Genomic DNA, 23,722 nt, shown 5'->3' with positions numbered 1-23,722 from the left:
CTCAAGGTGTAGATGAGCCTATCATGTTTGAAGGAGGGATTTTGGTTTATTAGGAACTGGGGAACCTTGTGGGAAAGGAGCAAGCTATACAGGAAGGATGGGCTGCACCTAAACCAAAATGGAACCAGATTGCTTGCATGTAAAATTGAAAAGGTTGAAGAGGAGTTTTTAAACTAAGGGAAAGCTGACAAGCGCAGGGGAGCACAAGATTCAGACACAGATATCCTTTAGGGAAGGATTTATTAAAAGGGATACCCCATATCCTAATAAAGAGGAGAGGACAGAAGTTGAAAAGTACAGGTAGGAACTAAAGAAAAACAATCAAATGAAAAAGAGGCCCATTCAGTTACATTACATGAAGACAGACAAATACTGACAACTTTTATAAGTACTTCTATATAAATTCTAGGTCTAAATGCTAAGATGGGTTAACTTGAGTACCTGGTATTAAATGAGGATACTGATATAATAGGCATCATAGAAACTTCGTGGAATTATGATAATTGATGAGGCATGGTAATAAGAGTACAAAATACATAGGAATGGCAGAGTAGGTCACAGTGGTGGTGAAGTGGCACTATATGTGAAAGAAACCATACAGTGAAATATAGTAAAAATCTTAAATGAATCAAACTGTACCATAGAATAGCTATGGATAGAATTCCATGCTTGAATAATAACAATATACCAGTAGGAACATACTACTGACCACTTCACCAGGATAGTGGCAGGGATTGTACAATACTCAGATTGAGATTAGAGAGGCTACAAAAATGCAACACCCAATAACAATGGGAGATTTCAACTATCCCCGTATTGACTGGGAACATGTCACCTCAGAACAGGATACAGAGGTTAAATTTCTAGACACCATTAATGCCTGCTTCTTGAAGCAGCTAGTTCTGTAACCTACAAGGGGAGAGGCAATTCTTGATTTAGTCCTAAATTGCGCACAGGATCTGGTCCAAGAGATTAATATAGCTGAACCACTCGGTAACAGCAACCACAATGTAATTAAATTTAACATCCTGGTATGTGTGTGGGGGAGAATACTAAAGAAACCCACCACAATAGCATTTAACTTCAAAAAGGGGAACGACACAAAAATGAGGAGGCTATTTAACCAGAAATTAAAAGGAACAATCACAAGAGTGAAATGCCAGCAAGTTGCATGGAATCTTCTAAAAACCACCAAAATATAAGCTCAAATTAAATGTATAACCCAAATTAAAAAACAAAACAAAAAACCAATTAAGAGGATGAAAAAAATAACAACATGGCTAAATAGAGTAAAAGAGGTGGTTAGAGACAAAAAGACATCATTTAAAAATTGGAAGTCAAATCCTGCTTAGGAAAATAGAAAGGAGCATAAACTCTGGCAAGTCAAGTGTAAAAGTATAGTTAAGCAGGCCAAAAAATATTTTGAAGAGCACGTAGCAAAAGGCAAAAACTAACAGCAAAAAATGTTTTTTAAGTACATTAGAAGCCCTGGACAATAGTGGTGCTAAAGGAACACTCAAGGAAAACAAGGCTATTGTGGAGAAGCTAAATTAATTCTTTGCATTAGTCTTCACTGCAGAGGATTTGAGGGAGATTCCCACACCTGAGCTATTCTTTTTAGGTGACAAATCTGAGGGACTGTACGTGACTGAGGTGTCAACAGAGAAATTTGGGAACAAACTGATAAATTAAACAGTAATAAGTCACCAGATGAAATTCACTCAAGTTCTGAAGGAACTCATATATGAAATTAAAGAATTTCTAACTGTGGTACGTAATCTATCACTTAAATCACATTCTGTAACATGACTGGAGGATAGCTAATGTGATGCCAATTTTTTTTAAAAGGTTCCAGAGGTGATCCTGGCAATTACAGGCTGGTAAGCCTAACTTCAGTACTAGGCAAATTGGTTGCAATTATAGTAAAGAACAGAGTTATCAGACACACAGATGAACATGATATGTTGGGGAAGAATCAACACAACTTTTGTAAAGGGAAATCATACCTATCAATGTATTAGAATTTTTTGGAGGGGTCAACAAACATGTGGACACGGGTGATCCTGTTGATTAGGGTGACCAGATGAGAGGAAGAAAATATCGGGACACATTGGGGGGGGTGTCTGCCGGCGGAGGGGGGCAGGAGGAAAGCCAAGTGCTGCCGGCGGAGCGAAATATCAGGACAAATATCGGGACAAACACCTAAATATCGGGATGGTCCCGATTTTATCAGGACGTCTGGTCACCCTAATGTTGATACAGTGTACCTGGACTTTTGGGCAGGGTGCCTTAAAAAAGGCTCCTAAGCAAAGTAGGCACACATGGGATAAGGTGGAAGGTCTTATGTATCAGTAACTGGTTAAAAGATAGGAAACACAGGGTAGAAATCAATGTTCAGTTGTCCCAGTGGAGAGAGATAAATAGCAGGATCCCCCAAAGATCGGTACAAGGATCTGTGCTATTCAGCATAGACAAAGATCTGGAAAAAAGGGTAAACAGTGAGGTGGGAAAGTTTGGAGAGGATACGAAATTACTCAATAAATTAATAGGCAGCAAGTTTAAAACAAACATAAGGAAGTACTTCTTCACACAACGTACTGTGAAGCTGTGGAACTAATTGCCAGGGGAAGCTGTGAAGGCCCAAATTATAATTAGTTCAAAAAAGAATTAGATAAGTTCTTGGAGAATAGGTCCATCAATGGTCAGGGATGCAACCCCGTGCTCTGGGTGTCCCTAAACTTCTGTCAGAAGTTGGGACAGGAGGACAGGGGATAGATCACTCGATAAATTACCCTGTTCTGTTTATGGCCTCTGAATCATCTAGCACTGGATACTTTTGGAAGACAAGATACTGGGCTAGATGGACCACTGGTCTGACGCAGTATGCCCATTGTTATATTCTTATGTTCTTAGAAAATCACCAATTGACTTTTCTGTATCTTTTGATACCTTCTTTATTGGAAGGGGTACAAGTAACTAATTTCTAACTATTATTTGAATTTAACATTTCTGAAGAACACACACACACACACACCAACACCAGTATTTCAATTAGCAACAGAGAACACACATTCATCCCACCACAAATTAGAATAGCAATTTCCAAGATGAACTCATCCTTAACTTCGTATTTAAAAATTCCAAAACTGGTATTGCCACTTTTGCAGAGACAGTAATAACAACATAGTTTACTTTCACTTTGGGTTGTCAAGGCAGAGATGGGAGGAGGAAGATGAATAGATTGCAATAATTCAATATATTTGTCAAAGTATGGGTTTCCAGTGATACACCTTATGTCAGAAAAAATATTTCATGAAAAGAAACAAAAATAAAGTTCTGCTCTCCAATTCTGACAAAATCATCAAGCCCTAACTTTTGGAGGCCTAGTGTAAAGACATACAGTAGACAGCTGTAGTGTGGAAGCTATCTAAATGGAAGAGGAGTGGAACCATAATTCTTGTGACTACTCGTGGGGGCACAAGTTTAAACAGGCAGTTTAGCACTGAGTGGGCCAGGCTTAATACGTTAATCACTGGAGATGGGGCAGGAAGGTTTGGCAGAAAAGATGTGGATGAGATTGAGGTCTATATCATCGTGTGTGTGTTTGTGTGGGGGGTGGTTTTGGCCGCCAGAGAATGTTTTGCACACAAGAGGGAGAGAAACTAGGATGCAGCAGCACCCTGTGTATTTTGCCAGTTTTACCCCACAATGGAATCCTCAAAAGCAGAGGCGCTTGCAAATGGGGTGAGCAATGGAGGCAGTAAGGGAACAGCTGAGTCTCTGTTAAAGGGCACCTGATACAAAACTATTAAAAATTTGGAACTCAGTTTCAGAGACTGCTCACATTATTTATTCATCCTTAATGTCATCAGTGAGAATGCTCTTTGAATTTGTTGCTGTTTCATGGCTGCGTCTTTACCTGAGGACAGTGAAAGCCTGGGAATGATAATTACAGCACATAGTTCTATCACATACATAGGGCAGGCTATAACATAGTGGTACCCAACCTTTTCAATCCCAGGACCCAACTTTATTCCAAAAGGGTTAAGGGGCAACAATTGATAGCTTGGGTCATTTCTTCTCATTTCCTCCACTACACTTGTGCCACCCAAACAGCAATCAGGGAGAAGAAGCACCCACAAGTTTCTTGTCTGGATTCCTCAGGAATAGGGATTTTCGAGGGGTCAGCATATTTGGCTATTATATTCTCTCTCTGCTACCTCTGGCTGTTCCCAGGCTGTTATGATCTGAACCAAGTCAGAGAGTCAGGGAGCTGTAACTGGTTGCTGGTGCTTTTCCCTTTCCCTCCTCTCCTGGGCATTGTGCATGGCTGTATGGAGGAGAGGAGCTATCCTTTACTAGGTCCTTCCTTAGGCTCAGGCAGAACCAGTTGAATTCCATCCTTGAACTACCCACAGAGTTACTCTCTCTTCTCTCTTTCCTGTGATATAGCAGATGGCCAGATTAGAAGCTGCTCCACAGCTGTAGCTGGGAAACAACAACAGCTACTCAGAGCATTCCCAGGTCATATCAGGGCTTTTTCTGGTTCTGCCAGGCAAGTGGCAGAAGGCAATTGGGATCACTGTGCTCCATACCACCTCTCTGTAGTGAAGGGGCTGCTTTAAGCACTTCTGTTTGAAAACCTCAGGGTGCAGTCAGCAAGCACTCTTTCAATTCATAATTAAAAACTTTTTCTTCTTAATATGATTACCCTTGAGAGCCATAAATTGGCCTCCAGCTCACAGGCTGGACACCACCTGCTTCAATACTTTTTACTATCAGCTATTTAAAATCTTGACTTGGAGTGAATTTGGCTAAATCAGCCCAGTCACAGACATTCCCTTGTAAATTAAAATTTATTCAACTGCAGAATGGTATTTAATTCAGCAAGATAGGATGCATGAGAGGTAATTATTACAGATCAAAACCTCAACCACAAAGGATTACTAGACAAATTGGCTCAAATTCATTTCTGCTGTAATCTCAGTGAAACCAGTTACTCTAAGAATGAATTTGCTCCACAGTTTTAAGTGATCCAGAATATGTGATCTGAACTTAAGACCAGATACCAAAAGTGACAGGAACAAAACTGCTATCAGAGAAAGAAACACCAATATTCTATGGCCAAATTCAGATCTGGTATGACCAGATGCCATTTCCCTGAAGTCAATAAAATGGAATCCACTTTCACAAACTCTGACTTTGGCTCAAGTTTATTTTTTTCTCCTGCCATTTTTACAAACATGTTCAATAATATTTTAAGTTACTTTGTTACTACAAATCAAGTAATAAATATTTTTCACCTATTGAACTACCCTGGCACCAATGTTTTCCTACCAACATTCTACAGAAAATGTTAGAATCATAAGCGCAAAGCACTATAGCTACTCCATTTCTGTATCACCCCTGAAGCACTCATTCTTTATTTGGTAGTTTCATTTCTTCTGAGAAATGATACATAGAATTATAGAATCATAGAACAACAGGGTTGGAAGGGACCTCAGAAGGTCATCTAGTCCAACCCCCTGCTCAAAGCAGGACCAATCCCCAACTAAATCATCCCAGCCAGGGCTTTGTCAAGCCTGACCTTAAAAACCTCTAAGGAAGGAGATTCCACCACCTCCCTAGGTAACCAATTCCAGTGCTTCACCACCCTCCTAGTGAGAAAGTTTTTCTCTAATATCCAACCTAAACCTCCCCCACTGCAACTTGAGATCATTACTCTGTGTTCTGTCACCTGGTACCACTGAGAACAGTCTAGATCCATCTTATTTGGAACCCCCTTTCAGGTAGTTGAAAGCAGCTATCAAATCCCCTCTCATTCTTCTCTTCTGCAGACTAAACAATCCCAGTTCCCTCAGCCTCTCCTCATAAGTCATGTGCTCCAGACCCCTAATCATTTTTGTTGCCCTCCACTGGACTCTTTCCAATTTTTCCACATCCTTCTTGTAGTGTGGGGCCCAAAACTGGACACAGTACTCCAGATGAGGCCTCACCAATGTCAAATAGAGGGGGAAGCCTGCTGTTTACAGAACTGACTAAATCTGAAGTAATTGTATGACACTGCAGCCAGCCATTTGTTATGCTGCCCTGTTATTTGAAGTTCTTTTCAGATAACCTATAATTGCAAATCTTCCAAACGAAGTGGAAAATTTAACCAGCTATATTGTTAAGAATGTTTTCTTTATTTAATTTCTGTGATGATAATGAACAGTTACTTTTTATGGTGCATGGTATGCCACAAATATTGTGTGGATTCCACTTAGATGCAATGATTTGGGGTAAGAAACTGCTCTCTTTCATTAATTGTGCATCTCATGATTCCCCAAAAATGTGGTGCTCTCTCCTTACAAATATTCTATTTCCCATAAATATATGAAAAAGTGAAATGCAATGTAACAGAACTTGAATTATGTTTACGTATTTAAATTGTGTTTGTGAGCAATACTTCAAATACTGTGCCTGCCAACTGAGACTTTGTAAACTCAAACAGATTTAGTAATCTGGTATAGCAGTGGCATTTTTTATGAAACAAGGAAAGAAAACCCCCTACAAAAATGGCTAAGGTTCACTATGTTCAAATAGTATTACTGCAGTTATAAATATATGTTATGTTCCGACAATTACATTTGCTTTGGAATACATATATTTAAATAGAAAACTTTTATTTTTAAAAGTCCTGTTATATTGCAAACTAATTTGCTCCATTATATACAAGTTATTGTTAGGGAATCTTTGCTTTCCTCTGACTTTGATCCAAAGCCCATTGAAATCAAAGATAAAACTCCCATTGCCTTCAATAGGCTTTGGATCTGCTGTCTGAATGCCAAGGATTCAGACAGAAAAATCTATCTGCTAGATATTTCTGTATTTGCCATAGGCACAGTAGTTTTAAATTAAACTTCTCACTTGTTATGGTTTATAAAATGTCTTACAATCAATTCTAATATTCCATCTTGCCTGGACAAATGCAAAACTGTTCTGTCAAGAGTTTAGAGGTTAGCAAAATTTAGTCTACATATCAAATTATGATGGCCCTAGCATCCCACATATACACTAGGCTACAGAAACAACTAACACTGCAATATAGTCAGAACTCTCATATATTGAATTGCCTCTGTTGGATTGCCAGTTCCTCATCTTTTAAGATGGAATGAAAATAATATAAAATATAGCAAAGAGAAACTCACAATAAACAGTATCAGTGGGGTAGCCGTGTTAGTCTGAATCTGTAAAAAGCAACAGAGGGTCCTGTGGCACCTTTAAGACTAACAGAAGTATTGGGAGCATAAGCTTTCGTGGGTAAGAACCTCACTCCTTCAGATGCAAGAAGAAGTGAGGTTCTTACCCACGAAAGCTTATGCTCCCAATACTTCTTAGTCTTAAAGGTGCCACAGGACCCTCTGTTGCTTTTCACAGTAAACAGATTAAGATGGAGCAGTGATTCTTGTGAGTGTTGGAAAGATGGTAGAAATAAGGAAACTTCTTTCATGGATTATGGGAATATCAACTGCTACCAAATTCTCAAGGACAGTTATTAAACAGGTTAAAAAACAAAGGATACAACTACTACTAGACTGATAATACTTTTGGGCTTCCCAATGAAGAAAACGTGTATTGTTTAAATAATATCCACCTTGGAACACATGGCTGACTGCAGCAAGGAGTGAAATCACTGCTACATCCAAAACTTAACCTAAAATGTCTTCCTTTGTGAGTGAAGATCTCAAAACAACATTTTGGAAAGATACCCTACCCAGGTCAATGATAAAAAATGCATGTGCAATGCCATAGCCTGAATGTGTGCATGTAATCACCATGAAAGCATATTTGTATACACACATAGGGTAGTTGCTTCATGTAAGTGTAGGCACACAATTGTGGGAGCATTTGTCAGTTTAGATGTTCAGGCACACACATAGATTTCCCAATTTTCAAAAGCACTGAGCTCCCAGAAACTCATGGGTGCTAGTTGGCCAGAAATTTCAAAGGCATCTAAGAGAATTACTTCAAATTCCAAAGAATTTCATTGGGTCTTGGACAACTAACTCCCTTAGTGTGGAATCTTCAGAAGAACCCAAGTGTCTAAATATTTATTTGGAGCCAGACTTTAGGCTTCTATTTTTTTTAAATCTTGGCTGTTATTCTTCCATTTTTTTCAGCTTTTCTGTTTGCTGAATATTTCCAAAAAAATTGTTTTTAGTTTGACCTGAAATGAATTATATTTTCCAATTTTTCAGAGTTGCCAGCAAACCAAAATATAAAACAGTTACTGACCTTTCATAACTCTTGTTCTTCGAGATGTGTTGCTCATGTCCATTCCATGATAGATGTGTGCGCGCTGCATGCATAGTTACTGGAAATTTTTCCCTCAGTGGTATCAGTAGGGCTGACTCTAGCACCCACTGGAGTCACACATGTGTGTGCCTATATAAGGGGTACCAGTGTCCCCATACACACTGAGTTCCTTCTTGCCAGTAACTTTGACAGAGGGGTAGGAGGGTGGGTCATGGAATGGATATGAGCAACACATCTCGAAAAATAACAGTTATGAAAGTTTAGTAACTGTTTTTGACTTCTTCGAGTGCTTGCTCATGTCCATTTCATGCTAGGTGACTCACAAGCAATAACCCCATAGGTCAGCTCATGGATGTGCTGACTGCAACAGTGGTCTCCCAAAACTGGCATCGTCTTGGGCCTATTGGCTGATGGCATAGTGGGACGCAAAGGTATGAACAGACGACCATGTGGCAGCTCTGCAGATATCCTGGATTAGTACCTGTGTGAGAAAGTCTGCTGATGAAGCCTGGACTCTCATTGAATGTGCAGTCATGATGGCCAGAGGTGGAACCTTCGCCTGCTCGTAGCAAGCTCAGATACAGGCAGTTATCCAGGACGAGATTCTTTGGGATGACACAGGTAGTTCGCTTTCCGTTACTGCTACAAAGAGTTGTGTGGACTTGTGGAAGAGCTTGGTACTCTCAATATATAATGCGAGGGCACGCCTAGCATCCAGTGTACAAAACTGATGTTCCTCCATGGTCTTGTGAGGATTTGGAAAGAAGACAGGAAGAAAAAGGTCCTAGTTGTTGTGGAACTGCAACACCACCTTTGGTAGGAAGGCCAGATGGGGGCACAGCTAGACCTTGTCCTTGAAGAACACCATATAAGGGGGTTCTGACATCAGGACTTTGATCTCAGAGACCCTCTGGCCAAGGTGATGGCCATCAGGAAGGCGACCTTCCAAGAGAGAAGCAGTATGGGGCATGATGCTAATGGCTCAAAGGGAGACCCATTGAGCCTCAACAGGACAAAGTTTAAGTCCCATGAGGAGATCGGATCACGAACATGAGGGTAGAGACTTTTGGAACAGAGCAGAGGCAGGAGCAAAGGGGGCCTTGCTATGCTCTGTTACATGAACCAATGCTGGCGTGACCACACAGGTGCTATTGGGGGGGAGGGATAGCTCAGTGGTTTGAACATTGGCCTGCTAAACCCAGGGTTGTGAGCTCAATCCTTGAGGAGGCCACCCAGGGATCTGGGGCAAAATCAGTACTTAGTCCTGCTAGTGAAGGCAGGGGGCTGGACTTGATGACCTTTCAAGGTCCCTTCCAGTTCTAGGAGATAGGATATCTCCATTAATTTAATTTTTTAATTTTAATTTTTGATAACCTTCGCATTGTCCCGTTTGATCTTTAGGAAAACCTTGTGAACCAAAGGAATAGGTGGGAAGGCATATAGTAGGCAATCTGGCCACAAGAGCAGGAAGACATTGGAGAGGGAACCCATGCTGTACCTATGCAGTGAACAGAACTGATGGCATCTCCTGTTCTGTCTGGTGATGAACAGGTCCACCTGGGGGATCCCCACTTCTCGAAGATGACACTGACTAGCACTGGGTGAAGACACCATTCCTGGTGAGAGGAAAAGGATCTGCTGAAGCTATCCGCCAGCATGTTTCACACTCCTGGGAGATGTGACGCCTCAGGATAAATAGCGTGTTTCACAATGAAGTCCCACAGCCTGAGGGCCTCCTGGCACAGGGCTGAAGATTGAGTCCCTCCCTGCTTGTTGATGTAAAACAGCGGTCTCCAACCTTTTTACGCACAAGATCACTTTTTGAATTTAAATGCAACCCAGGATCTACCCCACCCCTTCCCCGAAGCCCCACCCTGCTCACTCCATTCCCCTTCTCCCTCTGTCGCTCACTCTCCCTCACTCACTTTCACCGGGTTGAAGGTGTGGCTCTGGGCTGAGGGCCAAGAGTTTGGAGTGTGGGAGGGGACTCTGGACTGATTCTGGGGCAGTGGGTTGGGATGCAGGAGGGGATGAGGGGTGCAAGCTCTGGGAGGGAGTTTGGATGCAGGAGGGGGCTCCGGGCTGGGGCAGAGTGTTGGAGTGCAGGAGGGGATATGGGGCTCAGGGCTGGAGATTGGGGTGCGGGCTCCCACCGGGCAGCACTTACCTCAAGTGGCTCCCAGTGGCAACGCAGCAAGGCTAAGGCAGGCTCCCTGCCTGCCCCAGCCCCATGCCGCTCCTGGAAAGGGCCAATGCACCCCTGCAGCCCCGGGGGCGGGCACATGGCTCCGTGCATTTCCCTGTTCCCGGCCAATGAGAGCTACAGGAGTGGTGCTTGCAGACAGGAGCAGCATTTGGTGACCACTGATGTAAAACGTTGATCTGTGTTGTCTGTCAAGACCTGCACCACTTTGCCTGAGATCTGGGGAAAGAACACCTGTCAAGCCAAACGTACCGCGGAGTTCCCTGACATTTAGATGCAGGGAGAGTTCTTCCTGGGACTAGAGGCCCTGGGTCCTGAGACTGCCAAGGTGGGCTCCACACCCCAGATCTGACACATCTGAGACCAAGGTTGCTGATGGATGAGAGGCAGCAAAAGGCACCCTTTCATTACAGATCCTGGGTCTCTCCGCCAGGTGAGTGAAGCGAGGACCGGAGGTGAAATCATAAGTATCGAGTCCAGAAGGTGTCTGCTAGGGGAGTAAACTGACGCCAGCCACATCTGAAGGTGTCCGAGGCACAGCCTTGCGTGCTGCACCATGTAGGTGCATGCCGCCATGTGACCCAACAGCTTGAGGCAGACCCGAGTTGTCGGTGGGTGCATCATGACTTTGGAAATCTGGTCCAACATAGCTTGGAAACGGGCAGCTGGTAGGGAGGCTATGGCCTGGGTTGAATCGAGCACTGCCCCGATGAACTCTATTCTCTGAACCGGGACCAGGGTTGACTTCTGCTCGTTTATCAATAGACTCAGTTCCTGCAAGGTGACCCGTACTGTGCTAATGCTGTGCCGCAGCTGAGCCAGTGACCAACCTATGATCAACCTGTCATCAAGGTATGGGTAGACTTGCATGCCTCGATGCCATCACCACCAGACACTTCATCAAAACCCATGGGGCTGCCGACAGACAGAAGGGAAGGGCAGTGTATTGGTAGTGGCGTTATCCCACTATGAACCTGAGGAATCTTCTGTGGCTGCAGAAGATAGAGATGTGGAAATAGGCATCCTTCAAGTCAAGGATGGTGTATCAGTCTCCTGGATCCAGTGAGGGAATGATGGAGGCCAGAGAGACCATGAAGAACCTCAGTTTCTTGAGATATTTGTTGAGGCCATTCAGGTCCACGATAGGCCGTAGACCCCTCTGGGACTTCGGGATCAGGTCTCAGGTCTCGAGGAACCTCCTCCACCACCCCCATGCATCGGAGGGCTTGCACCTCCTAGATGAGAAGCTGCTCATGATGGGTGGGTGAAAACTGAAGAGTGTAACCAACTGTTACTGTACTCAATATCCAACCGCCTGATGTTATATAGGACCACGCTGGGCTGAAGGGTGACAGGTGGTCCAAAAACAAAAGAGGAGGTGGATCCAGAGCTGAGACTGGTATAATGCCCTTGGGCATACCTTCAGAAAGCCTGCTGGCCCCACCGGAGTATCTGTGAGAGCCTGACTGGGAGGCAGAGGTATAAGGGAAGGGTTGTCGTTGTTTATAACCCTTCCCCTTTCTTCTGTAGGCCTCCAGCCTGGAAGGTGCATGAACCTGGAAGGCTACTGGGGCCTAAAGAGCTTCCTGGAGGCTGGTAGCTTATAAAGGCCTAAGGATCGAAGTGTAGTTCTTGAGTCCTTGAGGCTGTGGACCTTCAAGTCTGGCTGCTCAGAAACCAGGGAGGAGCCTTCAAAGGGGAAGTCCTGGACAGTCTGCTAAAACCCATGAGGAAGGCCAGAGAATAGAAGCCACGAACAGTGCCTCATGGCGACAGTTGAAGCCACTGTCCTGGCTGCTGAGTCGGCCACATCCAGAGCCGCCTAAAGGGAAGTTCTGGCCATAGTCTTGCCCTCCTCCAAGATAGCAACAAATTTCTGCCTCAATTCCTGTTGGAGGGAGTCTTTACATTTGGACAGCAAGTCCCACAGATTAAAATTGTACCTCCCCAGTAGAGCCTACTGGTTGGAGATACATAGTTGGAAACTGCCCATTGAATAAACCTTCTGTCCAAAGAAGTCAAGTCTCTTAGTATCTTTATTTTTGGGAGTAGCACTTGACTGCCCCTGTCTATCCTAAAAAGCGACAGAGTCATGTGGCACCTTATAGACTAACAGATATATTGGAGCGTAAGCCTTCGTGGGTGAATACCCACTCTGTCAGATGCATGTGGTGTCTATCCTGTTCATTCACCGCTGACACTACCAGGGATCCCGGGGGAAGTGCAAGTAAAGGAAGTCAAACCTGCTTGCTGGGAGGTAGTATTTCTTCTCTGCCTTCTTTGAGGTGGGGGGCAGAGAAGAAGAGGTCTGCCACAGTGTCTTAATGGGCCCCAACACTACCTCATTTATGGCTAAGGCCATGCTGGAGGGAGGAGCGGCAGCCAGTATGTCCATCAGGCTTTGCGTGAACTCCTTAAGCTCTTCCACCTCCAGACCCAAGTTCTCCACAAACCTTTTCAGGAGGTCCTGGTGGGCCCTTAAGTTGTCTTGACGAGCAGGGTACTAGGGCCTGAAAATGCCTCATCCAGGGATGAGGAGGAGGAGGCCTGTGTTGGAGGAGAGGCTCCCTCCTCTTCCTCTGCTTCCACTACATCCATTGCAACCACCTACTAAACATTGGCACCGGGATCGATGTTGGAGTCCGATACCGGGTGGATGAGATAGTGGCATGCCTTTCCGACACCACCAAATCTGAGTGGTGGGAAGGGGGCCCTGATATCAGAGGAACCCCCTAGAGTTCTAGTACTGCTAGTGCATCGGCCAGTAGTGGCCTGGTGGCTAGGTGCCGGCACCGAAATCTGGAGGCTGGGTATCGACGGGTCTTGGACGGAGCGAAAGAGTCCCCCTTCAGACTCCTAAGAGGATTCTTCCCTTGTAGACCATGGCGGTGCAGTACCTGCTTTCACCACTGGGCAGTGCTGACAGACTGAGGACCGGTGTCAGGACGGTGACCAATGCATTGGTACCATGGAGGGCTTGCCTCTGGACAGTGCCTCGTACTGAGACGGAGCTTGACGGACTTCTTCCCTTCTGACCCTGGTTGCCCTAGCTGGCAGGGGTCCTCAGGAGTCAGTGGGATCAGGAGGGACAGCAGATCCTTCACCGCCTGAAAAACCTCCGGTGCCAAGGAGGCCAGGAACCATCTGGCTCCATGCCTGCTCCTGGGATTCTGTGGTGAGCACTCTAGGTGGAGTCTGGAGCCATCAGTAGCTCGGGGGAGGACAAGTGGCCCAATGCAGGTCTCACTATGCCAGCTCCTCCCCGCTTGTCTCTCTTCAGCACTGGGGAAGGAGAATGGTGCTGGAGGAGTGCTTGGTGCCAATTCGGAGAGGCTTGGTTCTCAGGCTGGTCTGAGGGCCGTCTCCATAAGAATGGCTTTCATTTGAATGTCCCTGTCTTTTCTGGTATGGGGTCTGAAGTCCTACAGATCTGGCCCTTTTCTTTGACATGAGACTCCCCAGCCACTTTAGACAGCTAGTGTACAGCATCAGCTTGCTGCAAGAGGCACATGGCTTGAAGCCTGGGGAACAGGGCATGTCCAGCCCCTGGGGCGAACAGTCCCTTGATGACAGAGACAACTACTATATACACTAAGTCTAAGAACTATGTACACTAACTATGATAACTGTACAGAATATGACCAAGAAAATCCAACCACTGGGAAAGAAAACCTTGCCACAGCAAGGAGGAGGGGGAGAGGCGAGAGAGAGAGAGAGAGAGAGAGAGAGAGAGAGGGTATTATTGCACAAAAAGAAAATTAACTCAACACACAATATGAAATAATACTCTCCCCCAACAAGAGAAAAAAAGAAGAGATAAATAGCAGCTTTGCTGACAAATATGCTTGTTAGTCCCCAAGATGCAATAATTTCAAAAGGGCCATATGATTCTGTCCCCATCTCCTCCTCAAATCCTTGGTCTGTAATATTATCAGTAGTATGGTGTTTAATGATACTACATCTTGACCATTATTCTAGTCAATTAATAGTATTTTTATTGTTTATAGCATTCTTTATATAGTGGTAGTTCTGGGGTTTTTTCACTATATTCCTTTCCCCACTGTGACCTTGCTTTAGTATTGTATGTGGTAAGGGAGCTGGCAGGAAAACATTACCAAAAACAGTCATGTCAAAATACAGGTAAGTAATGCAAACATGCATTTCCTGAGATTGTATCCAAACTGGAATGTAGCATCTCATAGGTATGTCACTTTTTATGCTGTCTATTAAGTAACATAATGATATGGTTTTACTGAGTATGTAAGAGAAACTACTTTTTTGGTTTTGTGTTTTTTTGTGGTTCAGTCATCAAATTACCCAGCACGTTTCTGAAGGAAAGTTTAAACAAAAATTAATCATGCGACTCCTGGAATCTTGATGAGATCACTGGTGAGGGTATTTTCCATACCAATATTAAGTCACATTTGGGACACAACAGGGGCATGTCTACGCAAACCCTGTGATACAGCAGTATATCTATGCACACTACGGAACTTTTAGTGCACACCAGTAGGGTCCACACAGACAGTTAGCGCACAGCATGCTGGCGTGCTGTAGATTTACACCCTGGCTTGTCAGGCAGTAAGTGTTTGTGTAGGCATGCCCTATCTTTCTCACAACATATTGATGCCTGGGTAAATAAAGGAAGTACATAACAAAAATGACTCCTTTGCATAGTACATTTAAAAATACACTTTTACTAAAAAAAAATAATAATAATTGAAATCATTCTTATTTTTACCTTTAGGTGTTGGAATTTGCCTGTCATGTCCATCCACTTGACTCAGAGGATCATTGGAATCTGGTATCTCCATTTCACCTAAGTGAAAAATAAACCATTAAAATTTTAAGCCAGTTGAGATTGAGTTGATCTTTCTCTTCTTAAGCAGAATTAAGATGTTGGGTATTTAAATTCACCTGGGGACAAAACCTGGTCCCACTGAAGTGGCAAAATTCCCTTTGACTTCAAGGGGATCAGGAATTAGCCCTTATTGACTAAAAAATGTATCCAGCACAAACAAATTGAAGGTATTGTGCTTTACACAGAGACAGCATTAAAAAGTGTGTTACAGTTCTATCCACACAAAAAATAAAATTCAAATACTTTCTGCAAACCTCCTTTGTCATATCAGATTAATCAGTAGTGGAACTCTGACATTCTCAAGCAAAACATGGCATAAGATTTACTTTTGAGAATATATTACATTGATTTAAATTCTATTTTCACAGTCAGACCCACCCCGATGCCTTGTGCTTCCCAACCCCAACACCACCGTTTGAATGATGATCTGACCATCGACCAAGTCATTGAAAGCCAGCAAAAGAATTAAAATCAGAGTGTTTTATAATTACACATTATTTGCTATTTGTAAAAGTCTCTTAGAACTGGGGGCTTGAACATCTAATATTTTCTCCAGCCAGTTCTATCATTTTACCGTTAGTGCACACTCATAGACTTTAAGGCCAGAAGGGACTATCATGATCATCTAGTCTGACCTCCTGCACATCACAAGCCACAAACCTGCCCTCTTCTGAAATAAACCCATAACCTCTGGCTTAGTTACTGAAGTCCTGAAATCTTGATTTAAAGACTTCCAGTTACAGAGAATCCACCATTTACTCTAGGTCAAACCAGCACACTGAACTCTCTTCTCCCCATCCCAGTATTCCTAATGGTGTTGAAATTAGTATCTTTTTGTTCAACTTTTTGTTTACGCACCAGTATACAATATCACAGCACAGCACTGGAAACTGTTAGTTGGCTGCTCCTGAAGAGCAGTAGGGACAGCATCCACAGGCTTTTATTTGTACGGTTTTTGCAAAAATTATGACTACTGTTGCAGGTTTTTTACAGCTTTTTTGTTTTAGAACATTCTTTCAGCAACAGGGAGAAGGTGGATTTATAAGAGATACAGTTATAGGGCTGCTTTCACTAAAACTACTTCTCGCAAGAAACGGCTCCGCCACTAACTCCACCAGAGAGGTTCCCAGCTCAAGCAGAGATAGGCGCCTCCCTGCAGCTCAGATGTTGGGCATTGAACTCCGTGAGGGGGTGGGGCTTGGGAATACCCCTCACTGGCATCTCCCATTGGATAGCGTGCTGGCTGTTATGGCTCCCATTCTCAAGCACCTCTCTCTCCCCACACATTGTATCGGGAGCCGAGGCACCTAACTCAGGCTTTGAGGATTCCACTGTCTTTCACTGTGCCCAAGTCCCTTTGTGGATCCAAGCCAAAGTACTTCATAAACCTATACTCTCTCCTGTGGTTCATTTCACCTAGCTACTTAGGTAAAATTACACTGCCTTGTCTCCACTAGGATTTTTGCAGTGGGACAGCTGATGTATGCTAATTATTCTGCTGTAAAAATACACGCCTCCCCCTTTTTTTTTGGCGCAGTGAAGCCAAAGCCAAGGTCTCATACCAAGAGTTGGAGGGGAAGGCAGAGTGTAACAATCCTGATGAGGCGGTCTTTGAGTAACATGTGCATAAACCCAGCCTACTCTCAACGTTATGCTCTCAACTGATGACTTCAAGTGATCAGAGTACACTGGGAATTACAAAAGAACAGGACAAAATTTTATTTATAAAACTGGACAGGCTCAGTTATGATACATGATTCCCTACACTCACACTCCTCTATGTAATTTTCAATGCCCATGCAATGATTTAAGTGTCCTTGACTATTTTCTTTTATGTTATTGATCTATGCTCAACTTTATTTCCTGTGTTTTCCATTTGTTTATCAGTTAAGTGAGATTCTCAAAAGGGACAAACATGAGAAGCCTATAGAGAGAGAGAGCACAGCAGTCTCTCTCTTCCCACACCCACATCCCTAGTTGATGTTTTTTTAACTCTTACATTAGAATGGAACAAGACAAAAGCATCTGCTGATTTTAAAATGCTTTAATAATAGTTTTATGTAATTCCTCCTTGTGCTTGGTATGTTTATGTCTGGCAAAAACATTTGTCTCCAGATGTGCCTTATCAGAAAATAATTACAAACTACAGACAGTCTATACCAGCAAAGTCTCCATGACTAAGCAATGTTAAAACTGAAAAATCCTGCGTGGGCTGTAAATTGTAAGTCCAAAACAGATCTGCCATTTTCAACTGTCGCTTTAATGAAAGAAACATTTTATCTTTTAAATATTCTAATCTGAAAGTCTTCTTTTTTAAACCATATTTATTATGAACGCTTAATTTTAACTAGGGCTGTCAAGCGATTAAAACAATCACAATTAATCGCAAGATAAAAATAGTCACAATTAATCACTGTTTTAATCACACTGCTAATAACAGAATACCAATTTAAATTTATTATAAATATTTTTGGATGTTTTTCTACATTTTCAAATATGTTGATTGCAATTACAACATAGAATACAAAGTGTACAGTGCCTCATAGTGGAAGGGAGGACAGTGCAGAGGATGGGAGGGAGAAATTATTATTCTTTATTACAAATATTTACACTGTAAAAAACGAAAATAGTATTTTTCAGTTCACCTCATAAAAGCACTGCAGTGCAACCTCTATCATGAAAGTGAAACTTACAAATGTAGACTTTTTTTTAACACAACTGCACTCAAAAAACAAAACAATGTAAAACTTTAGTCTAGAAGTCAAAGCATGAAGAGGCATATGAATGTCTAACATATCTGATACATGAATACCTTGCAAGGCCAGCTACAACAGTGCCTGCGAACGCCTGTTCTCACTTTCACGTAACATTGTAAATCAGAAATGGGCAGTATTATCTCTTGTAAATGTAAACAAACTTGTTTGCCTTAGCTACTGGCTGAACAAGTAGGACTGAGTGGACTTGTAGGCTCCAAAGTTTTACATTGTTTTGTTTTTTAGTGCAGTTATGTAAAAAAATAATTCTACATTTGTAAGTTGCTTTTTCACGATAAAGAGATTTCACTACAGTACTCACATGAGGTGAGATGAAAAATACTATTTCTTTTGTTTTTTACAGTGCAAATATTTTAATCAAAAATAGTAATATAAAGTGAGCACTGTACACTTTGTATTCTGTTGTAATTGAAAGCAATATATTTGAAAATGTAGAAAAACATCCAAAATATTTATAATAAATTTAAATTGGTATTCTACTATTGTTTAAGAGTATGTTAATTGACAGCCCTAATTCTATCTCTGACATTTCTGAACTAAGAGTTAAAGCAACGCAGAGCTGTGTTCAAAATGAAATATTCCAAAGATTTTACATTGTACATGCCTCTGGGTCAGACCTGCCAATAAGTCATTTTGCACATGGAAAGCTTTTCCCTTTAAATTAAACAATATGAGAGAACCACAGATTCAAAAGTGCCGAGAGCCGCTCAGAGGAAGAGTTCATGCACCCGCTTCTCCATTCCTGTTGACTGCTTCTCTCAATTCTTCATAATTTTACATTCCTGTTGTCTTAATACATTCTCTTCTGCTAGAACTGGACTCACAGTGCTGAGCTAAAACAGATAATGATCCTTATGTATCCCCCACCCATTCACTCCCTGGATTGCTATGGCAGAGGAAGCCAGCTTCCTGGTGATCTCTGCATCAAGTCTACACTGCTGGTAGTCCTTTCGAGACCTCACACATCTCTTCTTCAGCCTACATCTCAGACCTTGTGTGCCACTGCATCCCTTCCCCATTCTGTTGTGTCTAAATCCCAGCTCCAATGTCCCATTTGCCCCTTCCTCTTTTGCTACTCTTCCATTTTTCCCTTTCTTCCCATGCATTTTTCACACCATCATTCACACATGAACTGAACAAAAAGCCTCCAGTTTACTTCCTTCCAGGGCCTTCTGTTTGACCATTCTAGACCGTAAATTCCTTGAGGCAGTTAAGATCTTCACTGATTTCTTGCAGAGTGCACAGTATATTTATTACTAAGCATATGAATAATAATTACAAATAAAAATAAAAGTAACAGTGATAATGATATATCGTATCAGTGTTCCTAAACATTAATTTGCTTGGGAGTCTGGAAAATAAAAGGTTTTAAAACTTAAAGGATCAAGCTGTTCCTCATATTGTAAACAGAATTTAAAATATTATGCATTTAAGGCCATGGTTTAGATATTCCTGCTATTACAACTGGGGGGAGAATCTGTGAACTGGGTGGCTGCCACGCTACTGAATACTTTAATTGGTAGCGATAGAGGAGCAGACCTACTGGATCTTTTCAGATGCATGACTTTTATGTTTGTGCTACAGTGTCTTTACAAGTAGATAGCTGTTGGTAGATAAGACCTAACTGCATATTATTACATTAATTTCAGATGTGACAAAAACACCAGACTTCATGTAGTGTAGAGTTCCAGCAGTGTTGCTCAACCTTACCAAAAAATGCCACTCATTCACTTCAATGGGTGGAAGACTCGATGGGGCTGGCATGGAAGAGGGAAAAGCCCCCAGCAGTAAGGAAGGAAGATACTCACTGAGGGATACCAGGTAGCTCCTCCCTCCCTGACGGGAGTCTTGATCCCCCATTGGCCAGCTGGGGGGACAAGTGCTGATTGGCCAGCATGCTCCAGCTCCTAGGATTTAACCTAGTACAGGGGCCATGTGGAGCCGCTTTCAGATCCATTCCAGCAGCCCTACTCTACCCATACTGACCTAGGAATGGGAAGCCAACCTGACAGATGCTGCGGTCTAGCCCATTGCCCATTTGGGGGTCAGGAAGGAATTTGACAGAGGACCATGGAGTGTTTTGCCTTTCTCACAGTATCTACAAGCCACAGAGGGTTAAGCAGGAATGCATTTAGTACCTAACTGAGGTATTCAGGTTGAGTTATTAATTCATCACAACTTGCAGCTGATTTCCAGTGCATTAAAAGAAAAATGAATGGTTCCCAGAGGTAAAATATTTTGGTGATGGGCCTGGGGCTCATGGGATAAAGTAAGACCTTATGGCCCTCGTGGGCCAAGGTTCCCCTCGCAGGGAGGAGGATGCCAGGACTCAGAGTGAGTTAAATCCTGGTAGGTAGGCTGAGGAGAACCAACCCCGAGTTACGGGTTATATGGTAAGGCGCATGTAACCCCCGCACTGTAACCTATTTAAATAGTTGCTATAAAAGAGTATGGGTGATGGACAGGTAGTGCCCCTCCACTGTGTTAAAATATATTAAAAATTGTGACCTGCTGTTTATTCCATGAATGTGTCTGTCCTCGTTTTGCCACTGTGTCCGCATCAAAACTTAAGTACGTCAACGAGCAAAGGATGAATACGCAAGTGAGCAACCAGGATTACAGATATGAAAGAACAGATGGAGGATGAACTGCCATCACGTTAACTGTATGCAAACAGCTATTATTAAATAATTGACTTGGAGAGAAATGCTCATGATATGAAGCCTAGCTGTGATAGTATCAACTCCCATTGCTAAAATGTTAGCTGAGTAGCATGCTGGTATGTAAATATATAGTTAACTGAAGTCAGACAAACCACCACGGCTACTGTGGAGCACTCAGTAACCAGAGTGTCAATAGTCCCCTTTGAAAATGCTGACCGACAGAAAAAGGAGCCATTAATCTCTCAGGCCAACAGAACAGATCCTCAGAAAACCACAAACAGAAGAAAGAGATTGACATAATTTCATCTTTAATGCTTTATCTGAAAGATAGCACCATCGGATAGTACTGCTCTCTCTTTGGATTGGTTGAATTATACATTGGTCATAAAGAGTAAGACTACAGAGACAGGTGTGTGAACTGAACTCCCAACCTTTTGGTACTAAGCAATTAAAGTATACTGATAAAATCTGAAAGAGCAGTAAGTCTCATCACTAGATTCTAGTGGTTTGGTTAGTTCATTGTGTGTGCTACATTTGTTGGTTGCATAGATAAGAAATCTCTTAGTTCCATAAGAGCTTGTATGCCTTAAGCTAGTTAGGAAGATTTTATTTTTTTTAAAAATCTATTCATTAGTCAATAAAAGGAAACATAAGAGAACAGCCTGTGTTTTTGCACATACTTTGCAAGAATGTAACCATCATTGCAAATTTCAGAAAGAAAAACAGTAGTGTAAAAATCACTGTCCTTGCCCAATTTGGATATAAAAACCAACCCTCAACACTAAGAATGGCATTATCCCTTCCTCTGTCAATTCCAACCCTTTCAGAATGTACTCTTTTGTCATAGAACATGAGGCAAAGTGGCCAACTTGATAGGGATTTGGGGAGTAGACAGTTCAAGCTGCCTTTTATAAAAATTCTTGGGACTCCTTCTCATGAATTGGCACAGAAATAAACATCCTGTAAGGCAGAGGCAAGATTACCCTAGCACAAGTACCAACACAGAATTGGTGATTTCTCAGTTGAACAAAAAGTCTAAGCACATGGCATATGCTACTGGTAAAGTAATAGCCAAATAATGATTTCAGAATTTAACTATTTCTTTAGTTCAGGGATCTCAGTATATGCAAATAAGTTGTAATAAATAGAGTTGATAATGTTTAATGATGTAATCCTATTAAAATATTACATGGCATATTTATCAGCCATACCAAAAAAAAAAAAAAAAACACACCCAAACAGATTACATGTAAACTCCCACTGCTTAAATACTAACAATTTTTATATTTTAAAAGAATTATTTTTAAATTATAGTTCAGGAGCAAACCTTAAATCTTAGTTCTGTCCAGTCCTTCCACTTATCAATATATACTAATCCAGGAGCTGAAATTATTTTCTAGATTTAAAACAGTAACACACCCCCTTTACCACTCAGTATGTCAACCTTTGACTTAGGTTCTAACTTCATTTCAATAATATAAAACTCCCAAAAGAAAAAAAAACCCTTCAGTTTAATACCCCCTAATATTCTGTTCTTTTCTTTATAAAACTTTGTTGACCTTCTGTCAATCACTAACCTCTAGAACTCCCCAAACAAAGGACCCACTGTTGGCTTTGATTTAGCTGCCAATCTGATTACTTTGGATTTGGGAAGCAGGCTATTTAGGTTGCTGAATCAGGGCCTTTCACTGAAATTCCTTTTCCAACATCTTCAGCCCCTGGCAACCAATTGCAAACTGGGCTTGGCAAACCTGTAAAGGGCGGTGAACAGTCCACAAAAGATGCAGTTAGTACTACATGATCAGTACACTGCTTTTATAGTTACAGAAGATTAGGAGCTCTACTTTTTCTGTGACAGTTGTCATTTCACATAAAAATACAAAAGAGGGAAAATGTCTTTTTGTTTCAGTTGTTTGGTGCCAGATGCATTACATACAGTTCTTAGAACACACACAACACACTGTGAAGTTATCTAAACAATTATTTAAATGTAAAAGTTGATTTTTTGACTCCTTAGGGAAAGTATATTTTAACGTGATCTCAAGCTAAATTGACAGCAATAGGAGCTTTCACTATTAAAATGTTAGAATTTGAGCCAGCCTTTCTACATCTGCTCTAACTTCAACAAGAGCTAACCAGCAAATTCACATGATAAAGGAATGTTGAACCTAAGAGAAATGCCAGCCTTACAACTAACTAAACCTCAAGTTGGCACAACACACATCTAAATAAGAAGCCATTTTACAAGGGTCAGGGTATCTGAACCCTGACCCTTGTAAAATGGCTTCTTATTTAGATGTGTGTTGTGCCAACTTGAGGTTTAGTTAGTTGTAAGGTTGGCATTTCTCTTAGGTTCAACATTCCTTTATCATGTGAATTTGCTGGTTAGCTCTTGTTGAAGTTAGAGCAGATGTAGAAAGGCTGTCTCAAATTCTAACATTTTAATAGTGAAAGCTCCTATTGCTGTCAATTTAGCTTGAGATCACGTTAAAATATACTTTCCCTAAGGAGTCAAAAAATCAACTTTTACATTTAAATAATTGTTTAGATAACTTCACAGTGTGTTGTGTGTGTTCTAAGAACTGTATGTAATGCATCTGGCACCAAACAACTGAAACAAAAAGACATTTTCCCTCTTTTGTATTTTTATGTGAAATGACAACTGTCACAGAAAAAGTAGAGCTCCTAATCTTCTGTAACTATAAAAGCAGTGTACTGATCATGTAGTACTAACTGCATCTTTTGTGGACTGTTCACCGCCCTTTACAGGTTTGCCAAGCCCAGTTTGCAATTGGTTGCCAGGGGCTGAAGATGTTGGAAAAGGAATTTCAGTGAAAGGCCCTGATTCAGCAACCTAAATAGCCTGCTTCCCAAATCCAAAGTAATCAGATTGGCAGCTAAATCAAAGCCAACAGTGGGTCCT

At 42.0% G+C, this 23,722-nt stretch overlaps 1 protein-coding gene across 1 annotated transcript in view; it reads right to left on the bottom strand.

The window, feature by feature from the left end:
* Positions 1–23,722, bottom strand: part of ROR2 (receptor tyrosine kinase like orphan receptor 2) — a gene marked incomplete in the record, with an annotated part of 251,495 nt that overhangs the window by 68,613 nt on the left and 159,160 nt on the right. The window contains 1 exon segment of the mRNA XM_034774345.1: positions 15,243–15,320. Within this exon segment, the coding sequence (XP_034630236.1) occupies positions 15,243–15,320 (78 nt within the window).

The sequence above is a fragment of the Trachemys scripta genome, chromosome 6 (genome assembly GCF_013100865.1).
Source record: "Trachemys scripta elegans isolate TJP31775 chromosome 6, CAS_Tse_1.0, whole genome shotgun sequence".
NCBI lineage: Eukaryota > Metazoa > Chordata > Testudines > Emydidae > Trachemys > Trachemys scripta.
This window is presented reverse-complemented; position numbering and strand designations above follow the sequence as displayed.